We start from the raw sequence: 25128 nt of genomic DNA, 5'->3' as shown, positions 1-25128 counted from the left end.
TTGGTTTACAGTATGTGGGCATTGCATAGATGTGGGTCAGGATAAGACAGTGTTAATCTCACTGAATTTTATGGGGTGACAGAATGACCCCTCCAATTTAGTTAAGTTTTTTCAGATAGAGTTCTTTGGGTTAAGTAAGAGCTTGTTTTTAGTGAGCATGACGCAGTTCTTACACTGCCTGTGCTAAAAGGCTGTTAAAAGAAGCTCAGTCTGCTGTTTCCCCATAATGACCAGTGCTGCTATGTGATGAAAGTTAGAAAGGAGCTAAAGAGGGGATAATACTGGTGAGAATTTTGTTTAAAATGTAGGACTTAAGTAAATTGGACATGTGACATAAACAGAACTTGCTGAAGAGACAGATATGTGTCCCAAATGATCCCCATACTATGGAATAAGCTCCCCATCTATGTAAAACAGAGTTCATCCCTGACTCTATTCAAACAAAACCTTGGCAATGGGATGTGAAATAATAAATTTGCACCCAGTCTGGTCCCCATGTCCATTATAGACAGAGGCCGTCAATAAGAAAAGAATTATCCTAACAACCCCCTTACAAATTCTTAGCTACCTGTCTACTAATATGCCCCCCATATGATACTTGGGACCCAAATGGTTTGGCTAGGCTTGTAAGGGCCTTAGTAGTCATTAGCCTAGTAACAACCTATGAACCTATAACTGGCAGCTACTTATTGTAATTCTGAGACTAGCAATTATGAATTCCAGAATTATAAAAAACAAACCGTAAAACCAAAGACCGGTAGAAATCATTGTTTTTCTTTAAAATTGCTTTTTGCAAGGGAGCAATCCCCTTTACATCTACATCTCCCACATCCTCTATACTTATGTACAAAAGAAAAATCAGTGGTATCTCTCGAAGTCTCAGAAAACCCAGTATGCAACCTATACTGGGTCAAAAACAAACCAAGCAGAAATTTTGCAGTGTGAAGGGTGTGAAGTTCACTCCTTGAAAAGTGTTATGCACCTAGCTCACTAATAAAAATCGACCTTTAAAATACGTACTACAAAATAATAAAATAATGGGTAGTTTACTGTTGAGTTAAAATGGAGTATCCTTTATTGAAACACACAAAACAGTGATCCTAGCTGAGTATAATGAAAAGCATTAAAGACATTCATTATTTATATATAATCGGGTTATCTGGAGCAAGGGAGTGGTGGTTCTGTTACGAGCAATAAAAGCAATAAACTCATTCTTTTAACTAAGTCTCCCTTCCCCCTTAACACCATAATGTAAACTGAGACTGTGCTACCTTAGAACTGAAACTAAAACTAAAAAGCTAGAGACAAATTAAAATGTGTAATATAAAAACAGCTTATTAAGACTAACCTACTAACCCAAACTTTATTAAGGGCAGAAACACCTGTCTCCCTCCTCTATGTGATGAAGAAAAAAAAAAAAAAAACAGTTGTCTCCACACTTATTGGTGCATGTATCCAATGGTCTGGGTCTACATTCAACCCAACTCCTGATGTTTCTGGCTTTCCTATACACAAAGGAAGGAGCTTCTCCAAGGATGTCCATTGGATAAGAGTTTTCAGAAATTATGGCCCAATTCTCTCTAATAATATTAATGATGCTGTGGTAGTCAACAGCAGAGGTTGAGATACAACTGTCTTTAGATTTGTTGTCCATAGATTTCTTTAAAACCCTCCTATAAGGACTGTTAAGCACTGGTGAATTTATACTTTTTAGCTAAATGCTAACAAAGTACTGATAAGTACTGATAATTATTTTATTTTATTTTTTACATTTGTTATCCAGGTAAGTGCACTGCTCCAAGGTCCCTTTCCAGGTATGACTCAAGCCTAGAACCCAAACTATAAAGACAAAGGAAAAGAAAAATCAGTCATTCCGCCGTTCATTCTCTTTTATCCACTTTAAGAAATTCAGTGTTGTAGGGAAAAGCCCAAAAGACAAACAAGTGTTGTAGGGGAACTGGAGCCTATCCTGTCACTCAGAGGATGCAAGGCAGATAAATTAATCCTGGTCAGGATGCACTCACACACTGATTTGCACGTGGCATGCACACCAACAGGCAGCTTGAAATATAATCATTTTATCAATGGCATGGCCTTGGAATGATATACAGATATAAGAGTATGATTAAATGTACTAAAGTTTTGTGTTTATGTGTTTAAACAGATTTGTAATTTGTTCAACTTTTTAATATTTTGATCACAAGCTTTCATTACAAGCATCTCTTCAGAGTATGTCATGAAGATGACACCTGTCTTTTTACAGATATAACCAGATAATGTATGTGCTTGTCACAGTACTTTTTCTAGCTTCTCCAGCCACATACTTTACACAGTAAATTCATTACTGTCTTGTGGGATTTCATACTCTTGTTAGCTAACATAAGATCCTTAAACACTCAAAACTGCACTAAAAAGAGTGGTGATTGGGGCTTTGAAGTAAACAGGGTTACTTATCAGAGTTAGTAGTGTAAAAGGATAGTTATGTCAAATACTGTCAGGTCATTTTTCTTGACTAAAAGGTGACCAAGTGGAAGAGTGTCATCTTCTAAGTATGGAAAATTACAATTGACTCATGCCACCTAGATCACTCTGTGTAATGAAAAATTTCCATTATTTACTGTGTACCTGATTCCCTGGTCAAAGGCATCTAGAAAAAAAAATGTTTTTTTCAGACATATGTAACTAAAGTAACAATACTATGTGTAGACTGATACTGAACAAACTTGCAAATGAATGAAGAGGTAGATGAATTGAGCATCATAGTCTCAAGAAGTAGAACAAGTCAGATATGCAAAGGAAATCATTCAGGTAAATAAAAACATGAAATAAACTCCAAGAAACCTTAACTCTATGACACAATGACTGCCATCCAAATGTCCAGAGACTATCTAATGCCTCAGGTGCTGGAAAAGCCAGTTAGGGAGGATGACAATGAGTGCTGTGGTGCACCAGGTGAGTCAATGATGGCTGGTGCTGCTGTTGTGCAACTGTGTGAGAAGTGCTTGAAAAATGGGAACCAGAATCAAGGAAAACATTGGCTATGTCTTCCCAAGTTGGCAATGGTGGACCTTGCTGGCATGTGAAAAGGAGCCCTCATATGCAGCTAGAGATATGTAGGTAGTTCCTAATGTGACATGTGCTCACCTCACAATTCAGTGAGTAGGGTTAGGGCATACAAAGAAATGCTCCCACAGCCTGTGCCTTAAATGAAATAGGCTATTTAGAAAACATGGTACTGTGTAGTTCTCAATATTGAGGACAATTAAGGTCTATCCTGAAACTGGGCTGGGCAGGTGTAGCCAGACCTCCAAGCCACAAGATTGGAGGTACAACCTACTGGTGGAAGCTTTATACCAGGCAAAGGGAGGGGCATAAGCTCCTCAATGAAAGTCTGGAAGACAGTTCTCTTTGGTCAGCTGTCACTCATTGTGGACTTGGACCCCACCACACCACACTGAGAATGACTGGGGTGAAGATCCAGGGGTGAAGGGCATTATGGAGAGAGAGCTGCATATACATACACACACGTGCACACACATACACATATATATATATATATATATATTATATATATATATATATATATATATATATATATATATATATATATATATATATATATATATATGCATACACATACACACACACACACACACACTCACACACACACACACACACACACACACACACACACACATGCACACACATATTATGCATGCAAAATTTGTTTGTGCTGTGATTTGTAATAATATTTATAAATGAGATGTTAGAAAATGCAGAAAAGTAGTGGTGCCTCTGACAGATTTATTCAAGATGGCAAACGAGTAGTATATTGCAGCAATGCACTTTTTTTATACAGTTCTGTTTGACAGGGAATTCGGGGTGATTGCTTTGATTACATGCACCACTGTAAAATGATACTGCTAATTGTAATGATTTACATTTTGTGATCAACATCACTATAGGTTCATAGGTTTATACTAGGCTATCTGCCCTAAGGCATTTATAAGCCTAGCCCAAATTTTTGTGGCTTACGCCACCCCTTATATGAAAAAATACTGTGCCCATTAGTTTGTTGTGCCTCTGTCCAGCAGTGACACAGAGATGATTCCTGGGATAAACCTACGATCTCCCATCCACAGGTCAAGATTTCTCTTGAACAGAGCCAGTGAGGTGCTCTGCCTCACATGGACCGGGATTTTATTCCACAGCATAGGGAGTCTCTGAGTGATAAATCTATCCCTCCAGCACGTCATATTTATATCCGTGCTAAGGTTTAAGTCGCTTGCTCTAGTGGTTTTGGTGGATTTGGATTTTTTGAGGTGGAGCATGTCCATTAATTCCGGGTTGGACATGGCCTTGTATGTCAGGCACATGTCACCTCTGAGCAGACGGTATGCAACTGAATAGAGCTGGAGTTTCTTCAATCTGGCAGCATATGACAGATTTTGGAGTCCCTTTATCCTTTTGGTGAGGAACTTTTGGGGTCTCTCCAGTTGCTGCAGATGTTGGGTGAGATACATCCCGAATGGGGCATTGTACTCGATCATTGGTCTGATAAGTGAAGAGTACAGGGGAACAATGACCTCACTAGATCTGGATGCGAATCCCTTCATGATCAGGTGGGCAATGTAGAAGGTCTTTCTAACCACTTTAGCAACGTGAGTGTCAAAAGAAAGGCCACTGTCAACCTGGGTCCCCAGGTCCCTGATAACCTCTTCTGTGCTTAGTGGATTGCCACCTATATGGTAACTTGGGGTTACCTTGTTTTTCCCGAAGGGTATGACTATACATTTTTTGGCATTTAACTTCAGGCCATGGCTCTGGCACCAGCTATCTGTTTCCGTGAGTCCCTTCTGAAGGATATCCGTGTCCGATGCACTTTCCACTATGGCGCCCAGTTTGCAGTCGTCTGCAAACTTTGTCAGCCAAAGTCCTCCCATGTTGGCCTGTACTTCTGAGAAGTAGATGCCGAACAATAGGGGGCCAAGGACCGAGCCCTGTGGGACACCACTTGTGACCGGCTTGGAGTCTGACATAGCGCCAGCAACTCTAATCCTGTGGGTTCTGTGCTTAAGCCAGTTTGCAACCCATCTTGTGACATATGGGTTTACATTTAAGCTGGTAAGTTTTTCTACAATACCCGAGTGGGGTATTGTGTCGAAAACCTTTGCAAGGTCAAGGTAGGCTGTATGGACTGCCTTTCCCTCATCAATGGCCTTGGTGACTGTTTCGAAGAAGTTGACCAAGTTCAAAAGGCATGATCTGCCCTTGACGAAGCCAAACTGGGTCGGGTCCAATGTCTGCAAGTCCCCTATATCTTTGTTTATGAGCTCCATTATGATCCTCTCCATAGCTTTGCAGACTAGACTTGTTAAGCTTATGGGGCGGTAATTACCAGGGTCCGTAGAGGCACCGCCTTTGAGGAGTGGGACCATAGTTGCCGTACGCCACTCCTTGAGCACGTATCCTGTGGTAAGGCTGAGATTAAACAGCTGCCTTATGTGCGGGTTTAATTCCTCATTTAGCTCGTGTAGCACACAGCTGGGGACACCATCCGGTCCCATTGATGCTGTGTTTTTAGCTTTAGAGAGAGCAGCTTTCACCTGCGCATTTGAGATGTCTGGGAGGCTACACTCTGCTGGGATAGTTATCTCTCCTTTAGGGGGGGAGAGGGGGGTGAAGTTTGCACTGAACCTGTCTGCCAGTATGTTGGCAATGTCTGTGGGTTCAGTGATTTTTGTATCATTTTGGACTAATTCTGAGCATATCTGGGAGTTTCCACCCAGGTTCTTAACATAGCTGAAAAAGGCCTTATGATTGTCCTTTGAATCCATGGCAATTTTTCTCTCAAAATTGGCCTTACTGTTACATTATCTCATTATGTACTGTACCTTAGAAATTCCTTTCATAATTCAGTTAAGAAACATCATAGAAATAGAAATTAAAACAAAAATTAGAAAGTGTAATATAGAATTAGAGGCCATTCTAAATCCTTTACTTCATGTCCTGGAATTGTTTCATGAACTGAGAAAGTGTTATGCAGACACACAAAAATAGTTTTCACTGTAATAATGGTCAGCATATGTTATCTATTTTCTGGCAGTAATATATTATATTCAGTGTAAACGGTATTAAAATGAAAAGTAGTACATGTTGTTGCATAAATGGTAACTTCTGCAATAGATTTTGCATCACTTTGCAGTGAAATTATTTGCTAGTAATGTCATTAGGAACTACAAGCTTTGTTTGTAGTATGTGTAATGCTCAGGCACAATAACTTATAAATCTGGAACAGTAAACAGTGTTTATATTTTTTTAATTATTTGTAATGTTTCCAATAAAAGCCATGTTGTCTTCATTTAGATTAGCTAACATTTCAAGTTTGTAGAATTAACTGTGTTTTTACTGTATGTACATTCAGCTGTTAAAGTCTTCATCTAAATTTCCTGTTTGTGGTTACAGACTCAGAAGACAGCATTCATCCATTAGTAGGTGCTGTTCTTTTACAGACCTTTAGATATAGGATAGGAAAATTGTGATTAACTACAAAGGGGTACTTTTTTGCTACTCTTTCCCCAGCCTGTTGCTGGCTTCTGGCTGTCTACCCCTTATGCCCAGTCCACTCTCATTGCATACTTCCACTGGACAATCCTGGATGTGTCCTATCAACTGCTAGGCTCCCTGGCTTCCTGAGAGGCTACAATTTCCCTATGACAAAAATCCTAGAGCCTGGGAGCAAGGGACAATAAGGAGCTGTAAACCAGGTGCAACTTCCAGTCATGGTCTTGACTAGAAGAAGTGATGTGCAATGATGTCCTTCCAGTTACAGTACTTGCTGAGCTGTGAAGCTCCCAGTCTCTACGATGGTTCCCACAGTCGGCAGTTCTCTCCAAACCCTCCCCTGGGATACAAAAGCTGGCCATCAACTGCTGAGGCTGCATCTTTCCCTTCCCATACAACCCTAGCTATGGTCTGCACCCTTTCTTGGATCATTGGCAGGACAGACAAACTCCTTGTTGCCAACAAGGGTATTTGCTGTTAGACAAATGTCAGAAGGGCATACTGTGCTCCAGAGTCTAGCTTCACTAAGTGTAAACATTTTGTAACTCAGCAAGATAGGTAGCACTTAGTGCCTCCTGGGGTTATGTATGATCCATATAGCAAGGCTATGCGGGGCTGCAAGACAGACAACCATTCTGGTCAGTATTGTGGATGAAGGACTTTGGATTATGAAAGCATGACTTTCACTTAAAATGGCCATCAAACCACCATGGTATGCTGCTGTAGCTGCCTCTTATTGTGCTCTTGCTGTATAATTATGTTTACTCTGCAGTGCAACTAAATACAAGCTCTGGCATTTCAATAAGCTGTTAATCAAGCACGGCCACTCCTCTGCCAGCTCAGCACCATCAGACTGTTCAGGGCCATAGTTCACTGTGTCCAGGGCAGTTGTGCTAAGACAACTTGTGACTTTGTGTAGCAGGTCAGAGGACCTAATAAATTATTCATGAGGGCTTAATTTAGAATATTATTTCTAGATAACTCAATAACATTTAGTGGGAACTCTGAAGCACTGGGATTCTTGTTGCTGAGTTCAAGCTCTAAGTCTCTGAATCACATCTTTGGTATGACTCTGCTTAATTAACTGTATTTGTCCATCATGTGTCAGAATCCTTGTAAAGGATTATTGACTACTTTTCCCTCATTTTCAAAACCCATCAAAGGCACAACATCTTTGCAGTGAAATATGGAGAACTGTGCTGTCTTCTGTTGCAATAGTGAAGATCACCCAGCAGTCTGTACACATAAAGTAACAAAGGCTTTTATGACAGCCATGGATGGAGTCAGATAATATAACTGTCTGGGAAGGCAAGAGAGCTTGACTTTTTTTTTTATTTTAACACTTTTATTGAATTATCACTTATGACACTTCATAGGTTCATAGGTTGGTACTAGGCTATCAGCCCTAGGGCCTAAACAAGCCTAGCCATAACAATTCCCTGACTATTTCTTCCCACACTATTTACAAACCATATTACCATGTTCACAGTTACATATATTATACATCATACGTATTCTTCTGTACAATCATCAATCCAACATCATATAAATTGCTTAATTTTTGCCATCCACTAAATCTCATTCCTCCTCCAAAACATTATTCTGCATGTATTGTTCCAGTAATTTCCATTTTTTCTATGTAATTTGCTCCTACCCTTTTACAAAAGATCACGCATCAAGTTCATTTATCTCTGCTATAGTATTCAAAACGTCAAGTACAATAGATTTACACTTTGATTTCCATTTTCTGGTAATTGCTTTTTGGCAGCCAACAAAATTAAAATTAATAAGGCCTTGCTGTATCTAGGCAATTCAGACCCTGTATTCCAGCTCAAAAAATAATTTCCTTAGTTGCATTCATTTGATCACCCAATATTTCTGGCAGAATACTCTGTAGGGAATTTTTGAAGTCTGCCAACTCATTACACTCCCAAAACATATGTTCCCAGTTAGTTCTTTCTTCCCCATCACACCTTCAACATTTGGCATCTACCTGAGGAACAATTCTTTAGAGTTTGCTTGGAGTATAAAAATAGCTATGCAAACACTTGCAAGCAAAACTCCTAACCCTTCTAGACTTTGTTGTGCATTTGGGAGTCATACACTTGTCTTCTCATTGTTTATCCAGTCTCTCATCCCAATCTTTTCTAAACTCCTCTGACTGATTCCTATAGTTATCATGAAATATTTTGTATGACCTACTAATTACCCCTTTTTTAACATCAGCTTCTACTATAGATTCTACCAAAAACTCTTACCAGAGCAGGTATTTCACTCATAATTCCTCTATCCCTTTCTTTTTGCCTATTCTCTGATATCAATCCCAGATAGGTAAGGCAATCTCTAGCCTGTACCCCAAATATCTTCTTGGCCTCTTCCCATTCTATTACCTTTCCCTCTTCAGATATTTGCTCCCAATACCTTGATTCCTTTGCCAGTTTTCTTCAGTAAATTCCAGGCCCCTCCTGCCTTTTCTGTAAACCCCTAATTACAGTCATCCCTATCAGTAGAACCTCCTTTCTCAATTCTCAGGTTGGCTTAAGAATCCTTTGTGCTACATTATGAATATAATATTCTGTACGTCTACTGTTATTCTCCTTAAGGATCTGCATCCAAAATCCCACTGTCTCCTTATTTCTTGAATTTGCCCCTGCGTCATTACCATCCTTTTCCACTTTGAATTATAGCTTTTGGCTTGTGTTAGGTATATGAGCCTTAACTGTGTAGCTGTAAAATATCCCTTCAAATCAGGTAATCCTAAACCACCTTGTTCTAGTGGAAGGATCAGTTTATCCAACTTGACCTTGCTCTCTTCCCCTCCCAGATAAAATCCTTTAGCACTTTATTATTATCTACAGCTGGTCTTCTGGTTGTTAAAAATATGCCTGACCTGGGTATAAAACTAAAGAGACTAAAAACATTTTCACTGCTTGTATCTTACTATCTATATCCATAAACAAGAACTTCCAATTTCTCACTTTTTGAATAATGTTTTTAGTGTCTTTCCACATATGGGGCATCCTTAGAAAAATGGTGAAGTGTGGGGCATGTTCTCAGTGCCATTTGATTTGACTTGACCAGGGGATGTTATTAAGGTGAACAATATATCTATTAGAATGAAGGGGCATTAATATTGTCACGTGTAGGGCATTGTCTGTATTGCCTTATGTATACAATGCCCAACATTCTATATGGACAAGACAGAGCATAAATTAAAACAGTGCATTTATGAACATTGTTATGAAATAAGTAAAAAGCCCACTAATGCATTTTATAAACATTTGTCCAAATATAGTAATCAGTCATTTGGGTTTTCAGTTTTGGAACAAGTAGAGCATCACCCAAGAGGGGTCCCATGGTCAATCATTATGGAAAAAATCGAGTTATGGTGGCAGATTTTTCTCAATGTGTCTGTGTTACCTGGTCTAAATGAGGTTATAAGTATTAACAGCCTTTTTAAACTCATGAAAAATGAATTCATATTAATTCATGGATTTTTATTCAGTATTTTTGAGTTTATCTCACATATATATATTTTATATGTACATGTATTTATTATTAGTGTTGTTGTTTTGATTACTTGTTCCTGGACTTAAATGTATGTTAGCCCTTTAAATTTTAAATTGCCAGGTACATCACATACTTGGCAAAGAGTTTAAAATTGGTCATATGACTGCTTATTGTTATCTGATGAAGTCTATCATTTAGTAGATGAAAGCACTCAACATTTTAAAAATGTGTAAATCAGTCAAAACGGCAGAAGAAGCTTAAACAGGAAACAACTTTAGCGTATAATAAATTTAATATCCGCTTTCGTTAGAACAAACTTCATCAGAAAACAAAAATTTTAAAAATGTGTTTGTATATCACTGGTTTTATTGTGTGGTCAAGTGATATTAAAGTGTTAGGCATTGCTGATCAGGTCCGTACTTCTGCTGCCTGGTACATTTATTATTTTTATTTTTTAAAAATGTGTTAGCATGCTGGATTTTAAAACATGGTTTCTGGTATTAAAATGAAAAGTAGTACATGTTGTTGCATAAATGGTAACTTCTGCAATAGATTTTGCATCACTTTGCAGTGAAATTATTTGCTAGTAATGTCATTAGGAACTACAAGCTTTGTTTGTAGTATGTGTAATGCTCAGGCACAATAACTTATAAATCTGGAACAGTAAACAGTGTTTATATTTTTTTAATTATTTGTAATGTTTCCAATAAAAGCCATGTTGTCTTCATTTAGATTAGCTAACATTTCAAGTTTGTAGAATTAACTGTGTTTTTACTGTATGTACATTCAGCTGTTAAAGTCTTCATCTAAATTTCCTGTTTGTGGTTACAGACTCAGAAGACAGCATTCATCCATTAGTAGGTGCTGTTCTTTTACAGACCTTTAGATATAGGATAGGAAAATTGTGATTAACTACAAAGGGGTACTTTTTTGCTACTCTTTCCCCAGCCTGTTGCTGGCTTCTGGCTGTCTACCCCTTATGCCCAGTCCACTCTCATTGCATACTTCCACTGGACAATCCTGGATGTGTCCTATCAACTGCTAGGCTCCCTGGCTTCCTGAGAGGCTACAATTTCCCTATGACAAAAATCCTAGAGCCTGGGAGCAAGGGACAATAAGGAGCTGTAAACCAGGTGCAACTTCCAGTCATGGTCTTGACTAGAAGAAGTGATGTGCAATGATGTCCTTCCAGTTACAGTACTTGCTGAGCTGTGAAGCTCCCAGTCTCTACGATGGTTCCCACAGTCGGCAGTTCTCTCCAAACCCTCCCTGGGATACAAAAGCTGGCCATCAACTGCTGAGGCTGCATCTTTCCCTTCCCATACAACCCTAGCTATGGTCTGCACCCTTTCTTGGATCATTGGCAGGACAGACAAACTCCTTGTTGCCAACAAGGGTATTTGCTGTTAGACAAATGTCAGAAGGGCATACTGTGCTCCAGAGTCTAGCTTCACTAAGTGTAAACATTTTGTAACTCAGCAAGATAGGTAGCACTTAGTGCCTCCTGGGGTTATGTATGATCCATATAGCAAGGCTATGGGGCTGCAAGACAGACAACCATTCTGGTCAGTATTGTGGATGAAGGACTTTGGATTATGAAAGCATGACTTTCACTTAAAATGGCCATCAAACCACCATGGTATGCTGCTGTAGCTGCCTCTTATTGTGCTCTTGCTGTATAATTATGTTTACTCTGCAGTGCAACTAAATACAAGCTCTGGCATTTCAATAAGCTGTTAATCAAGCACGGCCACTCCTCTGCCAGCTCAGCACCATCAGACTGTTCAGGGCCATAGTTCACTGTGTCCAGGGCAGTTGTGCTAAGACAACTTGTGACTTTGTGTAGCAGGTCAGAGGACCTAATAAATTATTCATGAGGGCTTAATTTAGAATATTATTTCTAGATAACTCAATAACATTTAGTGGGAACTCTGAAGCACTGGGATTCTTGTTGCTGAGTTCAAGCTCTAAGTCTCTGAATCACATCTTTGGTATGACTCTGCTTAATTAACTGTATTTGTCCATCATGTGTCAGAATCCTTGTAAAGGATTATTGACTACTTTTCCCTCATTTTCAAAACCCATCAAAGGCACAACATCTTTGCAGTGAAATATGGAGAACTGTGCTGTCTTCTGTTGCAATAGTGAAGATCACCCAGCAGTCTGTACACATAAAGTAACAAAGGCTTTTATGACAGCCATGGATGGAGTCAGATAATATAACTGTCTGGGAAGGCAAGAGAGCTTGACTTTTTTTTTTATTTTAACACTTTTATTGAATTATCACTTATGACACTTCATAGGTTCATAGGTTGGTACTAGGCTATCAGCCCTAGGGCCTAAACAAGCCTAGCCATAACAATTCCTGACTATTTCTTCCCACACTATTTACAAACCATATTACCATGTTCACAGTTACATATATTATACATCATCGTATTCTTCTGTACAATCATCAATCCAACATCATATAAATTGCTTAATTTTTGCCATCCACTAAATCTCATTCCTCCTCCAAAACATTATTCTGCATGTATTGTTCCAGTAATTTCCATTTTTCCTATGTAATTTGCTCCTACCCTTTTACAAAGATCACGATCAAGTTCATTTATCTCTGCTATAGTATTCAAAACGTCAAGTACAATAGATTTACACTTTGATTTCCATTTTCTGGTAATTGCTTTTTGGCAGCCAACAAAATTAAAATTAATAAGGCCTTGCTGTGTCTAGGCAATTCAGACCCTGTATTCCAGCTCAAAAAATAATTTCCTTAGTTGCATTCATTTGATCACCCAATATTTCTGGCAGAATACTCTGTAGGGAATTTTTGAAGTCTGCCAACTCATTACACTCCCAAAACATATGTTCCCAGTTAGTTCTTTCTTCCCCATCACACCTTCAACATTTGGCATCTACCTGAGGAACAATTCTTTAGAGTTTGCTTGGAGTATAAAAATAGCTATGCAAACACTTGCAAGCAAAACTCCTAACCCTTCTAGACTTTGTTGTGCATTTGGGAGTCATACACTTGTCTTCTCATTGTTTATCCAGTCTCTCATCCCAATCTTTTCTAAACTCCTCTGACTGATTCCTATAGTTATCATGAAATATTTTGTATGACCTACTAATTACCCCTTTTTTAACATCAGCTTCTACTATAGATTCTACCAAAAACTCTTACCAGAGCAGGTATTTCACTCATAATTCCTCTATCCCTTTCTTTTGCCTATTCTCTGATATCAATCCCAGATAGGTAAAGGCAATCTCTAGCCTGTACCCCAAATATCTTCTTGGCCTCTTCCCATTCTATTACCTTTCCCTCTTCAGATATTTGCTCCCAATACCTTGATTCCTTTGCCAGTTTTCTTCAGTAAATTCCAGGCCCCTCCTGCCTTTTCTGTAAACCCCTAATTACAGTCATCCCTATCAGTAGAACCTCCTTTCTCAATTCTCAGGTTGGCTTAAGAATCCTTTGTGCTACATTATGAATATAATATTCTGTACGTCTACTGTTATTCTCCTTAAGGATCTGCATCCAAAATCCCACTGTCTCCTTATTTCTTGAATTTGCCCCTGCGTCATTACCATCCTTTTCCACTTTGAATTATAGCTTTTGGCTTGTGTTAGGTATATGAGCCTTAACTGTGTAGCTGTAAAATATCCCTTCAAATCAGGTAATCCTAAACCACCTTGTTCTAGTGGAAGGATCAGTTTATCCAACTTGACCTTGCTCTCTTCCCCTCCCAGATAAAATCCTTTAGCACTTTATTATTATCTACAGCTGGTCTTCTGGTTGTTAAAAATATGCCTGACCTGGGTATAAAACTAAAGAGACTAAAAACATTTTCACTGCTTGTATCTTACTATCTATATCCATAAACAAGAACTTCCAATTTCTCACTTTTTGAATAATGTTTTTAGTGTCTTTCCACATATGGGGCATCCTTAGAAAAATGGTGAAGTGTGGGGCATGTTCTCAGTGCCATTTGATTTGACTTGACCAGGGGATGTTATTAAGGTGAACAATATATCTATTAGAATGAAGGGGCATTAATATTGTCACGTGTAGGGCATTGTCTGTATTGCCTTATGTATACAATGCCCAACATTCTATATGGACAAGACAGAGCATAAATTAAAACAGTGCATTTATGAACATTGTTATGAAATAAGTAAAAAGCCCACTAATGCATTTTATAAACATTTGTCCAAATATAGTAATCAGTCATTTGGGTTTTCAGTTTTGGAACAAGTAGAGCATCACCCAAGAGGGGTCCCATGGTCAATCATTATGGAAAAAAATCGAGTTATGGTGGCAGATTTTTCTCAATGTGTCTGTGTTACCTGGTCTAAATGAGGTTATAAGTATTAACAGCCTTTTTAAACTCATGAAAAATGAATTCATATTAATTCATGGATTTTTATTCAGTATTTTTGAGTTTATCTCACATATATATATTTTATATGTACATGTATTTATTATTAGTGTTGTTGTTTTGATTACTTGTTCCTGGACTTAAATGTATGTTAGCCCTTTAAATTTTAAATTGCCAGGTACATCACATACTTGGCAAAGAGTTTAAAATTGGTCATATGACTGCTTATTGTTATCTGATGAAGTCTATCATTTAGTAGATGAAAGCACTCAACATTTTAAAAATGTGTAAATCAGTCAAAACGGCAGAAGAAGCTTAAACAGGAAACAACTTTAGCGTATAATAAATTTAATATCCGCTTTCGTTAGAACAAACTTCATCAGAAAACAAAAATTTTAAAAATGTGTTTGTATATCACTGGTTTTATTGTGTGGTCAAGTGATATTAAAGTGTTAGGCATTGCTGATCAGGTCCGTACTTCTGCTGCCTGGTACATTTATTATTTTTAGTTTATTTTGTGGTTGCATTTTTTTCTCTTCCCACATATCCTTAATTGTCATAACAGAATCCTTTTAAACCATACTCCTAAATACTTAGTTTTAGCATGTCCCAATAAATATGGGATTTGTTGAACCAATTCATGTATGGGTATATAGGCTGCAGCTATAGCCTTTGTTTTATCTTCATTAATTTTATACCCCAAAAAGACCTGAAACTGTCTCAGAATGTTCCACAACACTGAGATGTCCTTTTCTGGTTTTATCAGGTACTAAGTAATATTATCTTTAAATAAAGTTAACTTTTCTTGGTTATCATACCGACTGTATCTTTGAATTTATGAATCCCTTATTTTCTTTGTAATGACTCTAAATATAATGCAGATGTCAAAGGGGAAAGAGGGCAACCCTGCTTGGTTCCTAAGTTCAGACACAATGTGCCAGAGAAGAAACCTCCCCTTTAATGTTTTCCATTGATCCCTCATATATCATCTTAATTAACTTTATTATTGTATCAGAGAATGTAAAGGCTTTATATTCATGGTTTAAAATTGAATTGGGCCTATATGAAGCTGGGTCTGATAGCTCTTTACTATCTTTAGGTAATAAAGCCACAACAGCTTTCATCCAGAATATTGGTATTTCCCCTCCTTTTAAAATACTGTTAATCAAAACCTTCCATATCATTAGTCGCTTCTTTATGTTAATTGTTGAGCCTCATCTACCTCTAACCTTGACATACTTAAGTCTTCTAAAAATATTTAAATGTGTGCTTTTTCTTCAATTCCACATTTCTCTGCTTTATAAAAATGTACATAAAATTTCTGAAATGTCTCTAATAACTGTACAGGATCTCTGATTATTTTTCTTGTTATAGTCTCTGTAAGTGTGGCAACAGCCATTTCTGCTTTCTGTTACCTAAGTTGTTGTGCTAAAAGTCTCTGGAGTTATTATAAAAAAAAAAAAAAAAGTTGCTTAACAGCAATCTTTCTAAACACATGCATATTATCCAGATACTATCTTATTTTCTGTTAGCACTCTGCAATTGCATCTTGTTCTATGAGATTCCACTTAGTCTGCAATACTTTAACCTGTGTCAACCCCCTAAATAATTCTTGTTACTTCTCAACCATCTGTTTTCCTTTTATTTCTACCCTGTTTTTAAAATCCACTTTCATTTTATCCCAATCATTAGCTATAACTTCTGAAGAAATTTCTATCTTCCCTAATAACCTTCAAATAGTTTCCACTTCCCATTCCTTAATTCCTCACTTTTTAACAGGTAGGTGGGAAAGCGCCAGTGTTTCATTTTTTACTTTATTACCCTACATTTTTATCTTAGTTGTTATTGGTCCATGATCTGAAATAGTTATTGGATGTGTGTTGAAGCTTTCAATTACATTCACATGTTCCTGTGAAATATAATTTCTGTCTAGTCTAGCCCAGTTACTGTACCTTGACAAATAATATGTAAATTCTCTCTGACTTCCTATTTCTGATTTCACATCTTCTATACCAAACATTTTCTTAAATTTATTCAGAAAGCTGCCTTCTTTTGTTTCATTTTCCTTTCTAAGTCCCCAAGATACATCCTCACTGTTGTAAATCAAGTTCCAACCCCCACCTATAAGTAATATTCCCTGCTGAAGCGGATTATTTCTTCCAAAATTTTCTTTTTTTACCACCTGTATTGAATTATCACTTAAGACATAGGCAAACATACATTTATATAAAAAATGAACCATGTTAACATGTTTACAGTTACAAACATTATACATCACATATAATCTTTTATGCAATTATCATCAATCCAAGATTATATAAATTGATCAATTTCTCTCCTCCCTTAAATGTCACTCCTCCTCCAAAACAATCGGCATTTATTGTTCCCACAATTTCCATTTTTTTCTATGTAGTTTACGTCCATCCTTTTCTAAAGATCCAGTCAGTTATTTTATCTCTGTTACAGTATTCACTTCTTCATATACAGTTGGTTTAGACTTTGATTTCCATTTTCCAGTAATCATACTCAGCCAGCCTTTTATATATTTCAGCCTTTGATTTTTGCATTTTTATCAGTTCATCTGAATAGCTGTTTAAAGCTTGTTCCATTTTACAGCCTTTTGTTCTTTGAGTTAATGAACTTCTTCAATGTTCTTTTATTTTAATCAGCTCTGAGGTAATTTAATTTATTTTTCTTCTAAGTTACTGGAAGTCATGTTTTGTGCCAAAATTGGAGCTTGAACTGCTTTTTACAGAACAACTGCAGGATCTTTCCCAGTCAGTGTTTTCTCTTCGTCTTTTCTAGTTGATTTTCTTTCAGGCTCTCTATATCTCTTCTTTATTGGCATCCAGGCAGTGTACTTACTAGCCAGTAACTGAATTTACTAAAACTGTGGGAGTTACTGGCCCTTATCTCTCAGTTTCTTTTTTCACACTGGGAGTGCTGAAATTAAGCTGCTGATAAGTGTGCAACCATCTTGGAAGTCACAGCAGAGTTTTTTTCTTAATGAAACTCTAATACAGATGATCTTCTACTGCCAGCATATCGTTTGCAATCAGATGTATGAAGGATATAAATTGTTCCAATAATTATATGTATACAAAGAGTATATAAATCACAAAAATATTTGTGTGCTGGATGCTTTATTCTTGCAGTAAAGGCTCTGAAGGAATATAATTTTGTCTGACAGAGGATGGAGTTACTTATTTTCTTGATGTGGTTTTGATTTAGGATGACTATGCTTGCTTTAGGGGAACTGATATATAGCCATGTGATATGCCTTCCTTAATAATAGAGCCTTGTTTATAATGCTCATGTTTTTTAGAAAAGCATTGTAAATATCAACTCATAACACCATGGTAGTATTTTAACAGGTCAGATTATTGAATGTGTGTGACAGCATGGGGTAGTTGGTGAGCAGGAGATTTCTGCATGACTGTAGGATTAAAGTTATTAATTTGGTATGTTGTGTTTTGTGCTTCAGTATGTTATGTGAGTGGCTGTTGGTTTTGATGTGTGATTGCAAATGGATACACCTTTTGTTTGCTTTAGTGGTTACATATGCTTCAGTGGTTTTGGAGTCACCTGGGTTTTGCATCACTTGGTTTTATTCAATATTGTGGATGCCACCCAGTTCATGTTTATAAATAGTTTATTTATTACTGCCATGGTATTATGGTGGATGTTTTTTGTTCAATACTGTGGATGTTGACCAGATCGTGTGTGTGTGTGTGTGTGTGTGTGTGTGTGTGTGTGTGTGTGTGTGTGTACATATATATATACATCTATCTATCTATATATATATATATATATATATATATATATATATATATATATATACATATATATATATATATATATATATATATATATATATATATATATATATATATATATATATATATATATATATACACACACATATATATATGTGTGTATATATATATATATATATATATATATATATATATATATATATATATATATATATATATATATATATATATATATATATATATATATATATATATATATATATATATATATATATATATATATACATGTACCATATTTCTCTGTAAATAAGACCTAACCAGAGAATAAGGCCTAGCATGGTATTCCAGGGTGGTCATGATATAAGCCCTAACCCAAAAATAAGCCCCACTTAAGATTGTCAACAACACATGACAGACGTGTTGAATTATAAAATAATATTACTGACACCTGTTGACTGAGGTTATCATACTCTGCTCACCATTTTTGGACCATTCTGACACCCAACTTCTTCTCTTTGCAGAAAGTCGTAAGATTCTTTCCCTGGGAGTCCTCCACAATTCTTACTGTAACCCTAATCCTCACTCATACTTGACGGTTGAGATCCTTGGCCCATAAACACTGGCAAGTGTACTTTGATTGGTCAAAGTACAGACAATGCACGTAAAATGTGTACACTTGATAACGAACAGCTGTGGTTGTGTCTTCTGAACTGTGCCTATTTTATATTGCCACTCCTGTCTCGTAAGTCTTCAATTAACCCCCCCCCCCCAGACAAGATGAGTGCAAAAAGAAAGAGCTATTCCATCGAGTACAAGAAAGGAATCATGGAGGACTCCTGGGGAAAGAATCTGATGGCTTTCTGCAAAGTGAAGAAGTTGAATCTCTGAATGGTCCTAAAATGGAATTCAGCTTACGATAACCTCAGTCAATAGGCCGACGAGGGAAATGCTAAGAAGTGCAAGTGTGGATCAGGTTGGCAATCATTATTTCCTGAGCTGAAAGACATCATCTGTGAATGGATTGCTAACAGGAAAGCAAAGGCTTTGGTTGTGCACAGGGCTGATATTCTAGCATTTGCCCTTGCAATGGCACCACAGTTAGAAATATTCCCAGAAGAATTCAAAGCATCACAACATTGGCTGGATGGCTTCCTTCAGCAATATGAACTATCTCTAAGGAGATAAACAACACTGTTCAAGCTGGACAATATTGAAGTTATTAAACGTGCACTTGCATCCAAGTCCTTTGTTGATGGCATCGACTTCTAAATGCCAACTCTCCAGCATGACTGCTATGGATGAAACTGCAGTGTTTGTGGGCCAAGGATCTCAAACAACAATTGATCAGAGGGGTGCATCGTCAATCTACATTCCCTCCACTGGTTATGAAAGTGCACGTGTTACCTGTATTTTGGCAATTCGTCTAGATGGAAAGAAAACACCACCTCTAATCATTAAAAAGGGCAAGAAAGATAAGATTGAATGTGTTTCAGGCATTTACATTCTTGAAACCGAAAAAGCCTGGTGCACACAAGCAGTTATAAGGAAGTGGGTCGATGTAATGCTGCCACTTGTTTTGCGAGGTGGCGAAAGAGGTCTGCTAGTCTGGGATTCAGCTAGCACTTACCACATTAAAGACATGAAGAAATTCCTTGCGCGGAGAAGAATAGATCAAATAATGATTCCCGCAGGAATGACTGCCTATCTCCAGACTTTTGATATTGCAATAAACAAGCCATTCAAGGACCATTTGCGCATAGAACTCAACGACTACACTGAAAATAGAATGGAGAGAAAATAGCATGGAAACTTTGTGAAGCCTAGCCTACAAGAGGTTGTGACTTGGGTGAAAAATTAATGGAATAAAATCACTGACAGCTGTGTTGCCAATGCACTATGAGCAGTCTTCTTGGACAAGCAGTGCTCATTTAAGGACAGCTGTATAGCTAGGCATGACAGATTGGGGCCAATGGTTCTACAGGAAATGAAGTCACAAGAAATTCAGGCCAGAATTCGGAGGTTGGAGACTTATGACAATGTCCCAGAAGAACATGACATGACTGTATTTGAATAACTTTTCTGTTATTGGGGCAACAGAATGGATTGCTTCTGCTTTCAGCTGCCAGTAAGCTCTTGTCAGTTTTTTTGAATTTATTGTATTAAGGTAACATTTCATTATCAAGGGGTAATTACAAAGTAAGGCCACTAGTTCCCAGACTTCATTTTTATGATTTTCCATCATTCTTCTCTTACAGTTTGGGTAAGAAATAAAGAAAGCACCACCACTCAAAAAGTGACAGTTATTCACCTGTTTTATTCCCCTCCTCCAATACACATGTATCACTTTCTGTTAAGCATGAAATATTGCACTGTGAAAGCCAAGGTGTAGATATTCTGAAGTTGAAATGTTTGTTGCACTGTTTATTTAGAATTCTCACGCAACTGTTAACGCGTTACCTAGAACTGTTACCCAGTAACAGAAAGGTACCAAATAAATGTCAATTTGTGTACATGAATAAATGTCGATTTTTGTACATGAATAAATGTCAATTTGTGTACATGAATAAATGAATAAATGTAGATTGTTGTGGGGGGGGAATAAGGCATCCCCTGATAATAAGCCCTAATGCATATTTCAGCGGGGGAAAATGTATAAGACCCGGTCTTATCTTCGGGGAAATACAGTGTAGATATAAATATATATATATAATATATATATATATATATATATATATATATATATATATATATATATATACTTTATTTATTTATACCATGTTTAATTGTTCTGTGCATTCAGAATTGCTCTTAATAACACAATATAGCAAAATACATTTCATCAATGACAAAGGCATGGTGCTTGGAAAACATTGTCATTTTTTAATAATCTAAACCAACTGTTGTGTTCTTTAAGGTAACTATGAGATGGTCAGCCTTCTACTGAACAAGGGTGCAGATCCTCTACTGAGCATGCTTGAGACAAATGGAATGACATCATCCCTCCATGAAAATATGAATTGCTTCAGTCATGCAGCAGCACATGGTCACAGGTAATTGACAGCTTGCAAGAGAGTGACATAAAACTGATATAAACAAAGACTTACTAGATTGGAAAGCCTGCCCAGAATACATTGCATTATGCAATCGTACTCTTTGATTTAAGTCTGCCTTTTTTCTACAAAAAGTGGTTTGCTTTAAAGGAAATCCCCAAACCAAGACCTCTGCAAGGACGGCAGGTGCTCAGGCTCAAAAAGCAAAACGCAAAAAGACAAATAGCCAGCACTCAACTGGAGCTAACAACTTTTAATGTACAAAAACAGACCGGTTTCAGCCCACTGTCCTTTATCAATGTAAAACACCATCAGCACATACCCCACCTTATATATCCAAACATAATGGAATAATTAAACCCCATTAAACAATTATTACAAATGTATATTAAGACCAGGGGAAAACAGTCCCCCCAATTTCACAGTCCAAGATTTTTCTTTTCTGTTTAATACATTATGCCAACCACTTTTTATTGATCTGTGTCCCAACAATCTAACAATAACAATAAATTTAAAGCTAGCTGTCTTATGCATGATGGTATGTTTATATAAAGCATTAGCTGAATATTTATTTCTAATACTACTTAAATGTTCTGAAATCCATAACTTTAATGGTCTGGAGGTCTGACCAACATAAAAAGCCGTGCAGGAGCAGACTTCCAAATAAACAGCCCAATCACTGCTACAATTACCAAACATTCTTATAGAAAAAAACTTTAGATGTATTTCTACTTGAAAATTCTTTTGTTGAACAAATAAATGTACAGAACGAACAGTGACCACAAGGATAACAACCAACCACTTGTGTACCATCTATAGTAGTTTGCACAGAATTTGTTGAGGGCAAAAAATGTTTGTAATGGCTAAAATAACTACTTAAAGTTTTTCCTTTCTGAAAAGAAAATGAACATCTTTGACCTAATAACTCACATAATCTATCATATGTCAAAAAGATGTCCCAGTGTTGTTGTACCAAATCTAAAAACCCATGAGTATTTCTTCCATAGGTAGTAGTAAATCTGATTTTGTCATCTGAGCAAAGGCCATCACTTCTATGTTTGAGAAGTTCACTTCTTGGAAGTGATTGTAACTCCCTACTGGTCTGCCTAACTTTAGCCAATGGGTAACCACATTCAACAAAACAATTTATTAAATCTTTGTCAAAATGTATATAATTTTCAGTATTTGAGCAGATTCTGTGTATTCTCATAAACTGTGACGTGGGTAAATTGGCCATGATATGTTTAGGATGGCAGCTGGAGGTATGAAGTAACATATTTGAATGGTGGGGTTTTCTGTATAATGTACTGGGCAAAGTCCCATCAGATAATTTAGATACACTAACATCTAAAAAAGAAATAGATGAAACATAATAATTTACTGTAAATCTAATACCCCAGTTATTTTCATTGAAATATTGGATGAATTCCTGTAATTGTACAGCGTCCGATTTCTACACCTTCCAGCAGTCATCCAAAAATCTATGCCAGATGTCAATTTCTCCAAGAAAAATATTATGATGTATATTGTATATAATTATCTGTTCTAAATACCCTGTAAGAGGTCAACATAAATGGGTGCAAAAGATGCTGTACCTCTCAACTGCAAAAAACATTTAGCATTGAAGAAAAATACATTTTTAGATAACACATGCTCAGCCAAGCATAACAAAATGTGTTGAAGCCAGGAGTATATAAGGACATCCTATCTAATAAATTTTCTAAAGCACATAAGCCAGCCCAATTGGGAATACTAGTATACAAGGATGTAACGTCCAATGTACATAGTAACCAATTTGACTCTAATTGGGCATCAGAAATGGTATTCAGAAATTAGGTAGTGTCCTTTATCCTGGCTCTCACCCCGATAACAATGGCTTTAAATTGTTAGTAAGATAACCAGACAGAGGTTTGGTGAGGGAGCCGTTACCAGAGACTATAGGTCTACCCGGGGGCTTCTGCATGTCCTTGCGAATTTTAGGAAGGACGTGAAAATATTGAGAAGATGGATTTTTAACTTTCAGATGAAACATAATACATTTATCAATAATCGCACTAAGGTACAAATATCCTAGACCTGGTACTCACAAATATGAGACAACTTTGCACCCCCTCCCCAAAAAATGTGATATCCTCAGTGGTTAGATCACATAACAAAGTGGTCTCCCTTGAAGTAAGGATAATACTAGAACACCCACCTAACCCCAAAAACCTTTTAGAACTTTTCTAAGGCAAACTATCTCCTTTTAAGTGATGGCATAGCTAATTTCCAAGTTCCTCCAAACCCAGAAAACACAGAAGCCTATGTGGAGACATACACAAAAGCCCTCTATGACCATATAAACAACTACGTAGAAACAGCAGTACCAGATCAAATTAAGCCTGGTTGTACAACAAAAGAAAGAAAATTCTGTCTAGAAGTAAGAGAGAATGTGCACAATAGAGCAAAAACTCCATCATTAGTCTAAACAAGTAAATCAGGGGACTAGTCAAGTCTTCAAAAGCAAATTGAGGCAAAAATAGCCTCCTATGCTAAGCATAACCATAAAGCATTTTTCAGTTATGTCTGCAGTCTTAAGGACAGCACCCAACAATGTGCTGAATTTGATGGCATCACATATACCCAGCCAGAAGATATAGTAAATCTGCTGGCCAATAAATTCAGCTCAAAGTTTGCCTCCCCATCACCTCCAGTTACTCCCCAAGAAATACCCTCCACCATTCCGCTCCCAGTTATCACCACTGTGCTCTCTAAAGTTATAAACACAGCTTCAATGGGTCCTAACAGTATACCAGGATATCTCTATGTAGATGGATACAGAACTTATCAGGACCACTAGGATCTCTGTTTAATTACAGCCTCCTGACTGGCTTTGTCACTGGGGAGTAAAGGACAACAACAGTCATCACTCTGCATAAAGGGGAACCATCAGCAGACCCAGGATATTATAGACTCATAATTTGACTAGTCTCATATGCAAAGCATGGGAAGAATAATCATGAACCTAATAAATAGCAACATAGGAAACCTCCAAAGAAAGTCACTATGGCAATGGATAAGGCTAAGACAGTGCATACTAAATACCTTGACCTGGCTAAAGCATTTGACACAATTCCCCACTTGGGTATTATAGATAAACTCACAAAGCTGAACACAAATACCTACTTCACCAGATGGACAGGCAAATGGCTCATGGATAGGACATGTTAGAGTGGGAGAATACATATCCAGCAAGAGGACAGGTACTAGCAGTGTGCCACGGGCTCAAGTGATGAGACTTCTGCTGTTCAGAATATACTTCTCTGAAGTTAAATCTAAGAAGAGGGCATTTAGCTGACCAGTTCTCCTGATGACTGCAAAATGGGGGCAATCACTGGATTCCCCAGTGATGCAGATATCCTTCAGAAGGGTCTGACACAGACAAATGATTGGTGCCAGAGCCATGGCCTAGAACTAAATGCAAAAAATGCACATCATGTTCTTTGGGATGTCAAATACCCCTGGAAATAGCAACATTAATAGCACAATCCTAACTGTGGACTCAGAGATGAGAGATCTAAGTACAGAGATAGACAGTAGCCTCAACTTTGACCACCATGTGTCTACAGTAGTGAGGAAGTCCTTCTATGTGGCACAGCTTATAAGTAAAGGCATGGCATCCAGATCCAAGGAAGTTGTAATCCCACTGTATTCTGCCCTAATTAGAACAGTAATCGTGTGCAATGCACTTTTTGGCAAGTAGGTGACCATGCACTTGTGGCCTCAGAGGTTCCTTACAAAAAAATATACAGGGCGCAAACACCATGTCCTATGTGGACCAACTAAAAGCCCTATCAGTTTACTGTTTCGGTT

General features: G+C 37.3%; 1 protein-coding gene across 1 annotated transcript in view; it reads left to right on the top strand.

The window, feature by feature from the left end:
* ABTB2 (ankyrin repeat and BTB domain containing 2) overlaps window positions 1-25128 on the top strand; it is a 1083316-nt gene that overhangs the window by 876725 nt on the left and 181463 nt on the right. The window contains exon 9 of the mRNA XM_044082847.1: window positions 21141-21276. Within this exon, the coding sequence (XP_043938782.1) occupies window positions 21141-21276 (136 nt within the window). The remainder of the gene's footprint in view (window positions 1-21140; window positions 21277-25128) is intronic.

This window comes from Protopterus annectens, chromosome 9.part0 (genome assembly GCF_019279795.1).
Source record: "Protopterus annectens isolate FY-2018-M chromosome 9.part0, PAN1.0, whole genome shotgun sequence".
In the NCBI taxonomy this organism is placed as follows: Eukaryota; Metazoa; Chordata; order Ceratodontiformes; family Protopteridae; genus Protopterus; species Protopterus annectens.
The sequence above is the reverse complement of the archived record's forward strand: the minus strand, read 5'-3'. Positions and strand labels throughout refer to the sequence as shown.